Source organism: Lactuca serriola, chromosome 5 (assembly GCF_051521515.1).
Source record: "Lactuca serriola cultivar US96UC23 chromosome 5, Lser_US96UC23_V15, whole genome shotgun sequence".
NCBI classification, from domain to species: domain Eukaryota; kingdom Viridiplantae; phylum Streptophyta; class Magnoliopsida; order Asterales; family Asteraceae; genus Lactuca; species Lactuca serriola.
The window spans coordinates 191,789,137-191,792,390 of NC_136412.1; the positions used below are offsets into that span (position 1 = coordinate 191,789,137).

The 3,254-nt window shown below is 38.6% G+C and overlaps 1 protein-coding gene across 1 annotated transcript; it reads left to right on the forward strand.

The window, feature by feature from the left end:
- Nucleotides 1-2,511: 2,511 nt before the first annotated feature.
- On the forward strand, nt 2,512-2,955 carry LOC145050054 (S-protein homolog 5-like). The gene has a single exon (XM_078998372.1). It carries the CDS (start codon nt 2,512-2,514, stop codon nt 2,953-2,955), a length of 444 nt encoding a protein of 147 aa, XP_078854498.1.
- The last annotated feature ends 299 nt before the right edge of the window (nt 2,956-3,254 follow it).

Sequence of the window (3,254 nt, forward strand, 5' to 3'; positions counted from 1 at the left end):
GAAGCATGGACACAGATACAGTCCTACGGTTTTATGAGGACAAAGACCCGCATCATCGGATTATCTCTTCTCATCCGACGATGACACCACACGCAAACTATGCCTCCTTCGAACAGTAGAATTATCTCTTCTTGTTTGTTCTCCCACAGGCAAACCAGAAGGGATGTAAATTGGCGAAAGAACCAGGGAAACAACGCCAACGGTCGGCTGGGAAGGTGACGCATGCCCGCTAGAACCCACATTTCCCTTTCCACCACAGGCAGTCCGGCAAGCTCTCGCACGCGTCTTTCATATACCCGAGGAGTAAGAGTCTCTATAAGATCTATCTCATCATGGCAAAGCTTGCCATTATAATGACCATGTAGAGCCATATCCAAAGAAATCTCAGCCTCAGCACCTGCATAAAACAAACGCCTTAAGTAAAATCCCACAAGCCAGCAAGATATCCTATCCTTACTCTATTTTCAAAAAAAGAGGGGGGAGAACGAGAAGGGTTATTACTGCATCTCACGACGAACATTTGTGCCATTTTTCCGCGAGCCCTTCAAGCAACAATCTTATCGGCCACTGCAAGAAAGAAGTCTTCCCTGTTCCACCCAGCAATGGTGATGTTTCCCAGATGCTTACCAAGAGTCATATTACTCCCAAACAACTTGGGGAGGTGGTCAGAAAATTTTTGGGTCCTACGATATCCGTGTCCCACAAGGTTTTGGTTAAGCCAAAGCCACTAACGTTGCCGATTTTTCCTCGGAGCGTCTTGTTCAGAAATCAACTGACAAATGCCTCTTCTTTTAGCCAAAGTACGGACCCTAGAATCCGTAGTCAAACAGAAGAAGTAACTGAAAACCCAGAAAGTTGGTACATAACCCAGAGATCGACAAATCAGTTCAAAACCGAAGATTTTATTAACTGTGCTCGGACTCAACTCGTCGACGGAAAGACCATAGTGGTAAGCATAATCCTACTTCAAATAGAGGGATCGAAATCTCCACTTTCTCTTGAGGGCGATCGTAGATTGACACCCACTTTGACGGAGTTATTATGTCGAGCTCAGGTAAGAAACCGAAGCGATGTTGCAAAAATTGGAACTCCTCGGCAGTAGGGACTCTACCGTAACAGTCCATTGTCGGAGAAAGGATGAAAAATCGAAGAAAAAATTAACATGATATCCGGATTGATGCAACAAAGCTGAAATGGGGTTGTGAGGATGAAGAGTCTTGGAGAAAAGGGGGACTTTAAAGGCGAAACTAGCATCACGAACTGTCTCTCTATAGGACTGACACACAATGATGGCGATGCCTAAAGCCTATCAAACGACGAAACTAATCACGGGCATACACATGTAGAGATATAGACTCGAACGGCCACGCTATCAAAATGATGCATACACCTATGAGTCTAAGGGACTATTAACGCATCCCTTAGGGGAACGTCAAGAAAGAAGTCAAAATAACACCGGGCTTGGCCTGGTCAGAACGTAGTCTAAAGCCATGTTCGGCCCTTCTCCAACGCGAAGTGCGCTGATATGGCGGTTAAGGTGCTGAACCACGCCTTAGCCCCCTCTCCAAGAAGTTGCGCCCCAGTAAACTTGAGACCAATTGGAGATTCCCATGTGCCCATCAAACGATAGCCACGATCTTCGTAAACATTTAGAAGATCACCTCCCAGTCAGTGAGGGCACGAGGCAAAAGACGTGACGAAGGACCTACCAATATGGGTCCGCCACGTCGCACCTCATGAGGGAATCTTCAACAGAATCAGTAGATGATACACCCCATAAACAGGTATAAAAGGATCCTTCTTCCTCACTAGGTAGGGGACAAAATTCTCTATTTGCTGTAATCTTCTGTTATCTTTCTCAGATCTCATACTGACTTGATAGTCGGAGCTTCGACCCGGGATTCCTCCCGGACGTTGACTAACGGTCATTTCTATCTTATTCACTGTGATAACAAGACAATGTACTCATGCGGATCCCTCCAACAGTTCCAATTCCATCCTCTCCAACATATCACAACAATACTACTACTACTACTACTACTACTACTACTACTAATAATAATAATAATAATAATAATAATAATAATAATAATAATAATAATAATAATAATAATAATATGTGTTTTATGTAATTTTCCAAATTTCTTATTATGCATTATTGATGAATAGAACATCTAATTTATCAATAAACATAGTCAAATACACACAATTACCAGATCTATGTCATTGGTAAATGTGAATTATATGATTAAATCGATATCAATTTTTGATGCTGCTTTATAACAATTACAGTTACTATATTGATGTTATTTGTTTCGCATTAATTAATAATATTGTCTTCTTAAAAGTTGGAACACGATAATATCATTTGTTTTGAATGGTTTAACAAAATATCATTCATTTGGAATGTTTAACAAACTACATTGGAATATATATATATATATATATATATATATATATATATATATATATATAATTGGAATATTTTTGCATGTACTTATTTGATGCACTATGAAAATATTCTTTTTCTTATATTGTTTCCTTGTAATCACAACTTATGCATCTAGAACATCTCCACCCGCTAAGGCATCATCCAAAGATAATATTTCATCACGTCGATCACAAGACGTGAGAATCGTGAATGATATCAAAGATCCAATTGTCGTTCATGTACGATCAAAAAATGATGATCTTGGAAAAACTACACTTGCATATAGAGCTGAAAAACGTGTGAAGTTCCAAGAAAATCTGTTTGGGGGTACTCTATTTCATGCTGATTTCTATTGGAAATCCAAGACTGCAGCCTTTGTCGTTTTTAATCAAAAAATACGTCACAGATACTGTGAAGGAGGTGTGGATCACATGTGTAAGTGGTCCGTGCGAGAAGATGGATTCTACCTGTCAGGCAATGGCAGGCCTAATGACCCTGCAACCAAGTTACATGATTGGTCATGAGTATTGTATTCTACATCTATTGACACACACACACACACACACACACACACACACACATATATATATATATATATATATATATATATATATATATATATATATATATATACTAGGCGAATGTCCGCACGTTGCGCAGAAACAACTATATCCTTGAAATCTTTACAAATATATTATCTTTTAAATATAACAATAATCTTGTTGTTAAATTTGATATAATAACTCGTATACTAAATTGATAAAATATATTGATTATTTTGAGTTATATGATAATATATACATCTATTATAACTATATAATCT

Bases quoted from the DNA above. Each gene is read 5' to 3' on its own strand.
- LOC145050054 (XM_078998372.1), top strand. From the start codon at position 2,512: ATGAAAATATTCTTTTTCTTATATTGTTTCCTTGTAATCACAACTTAT.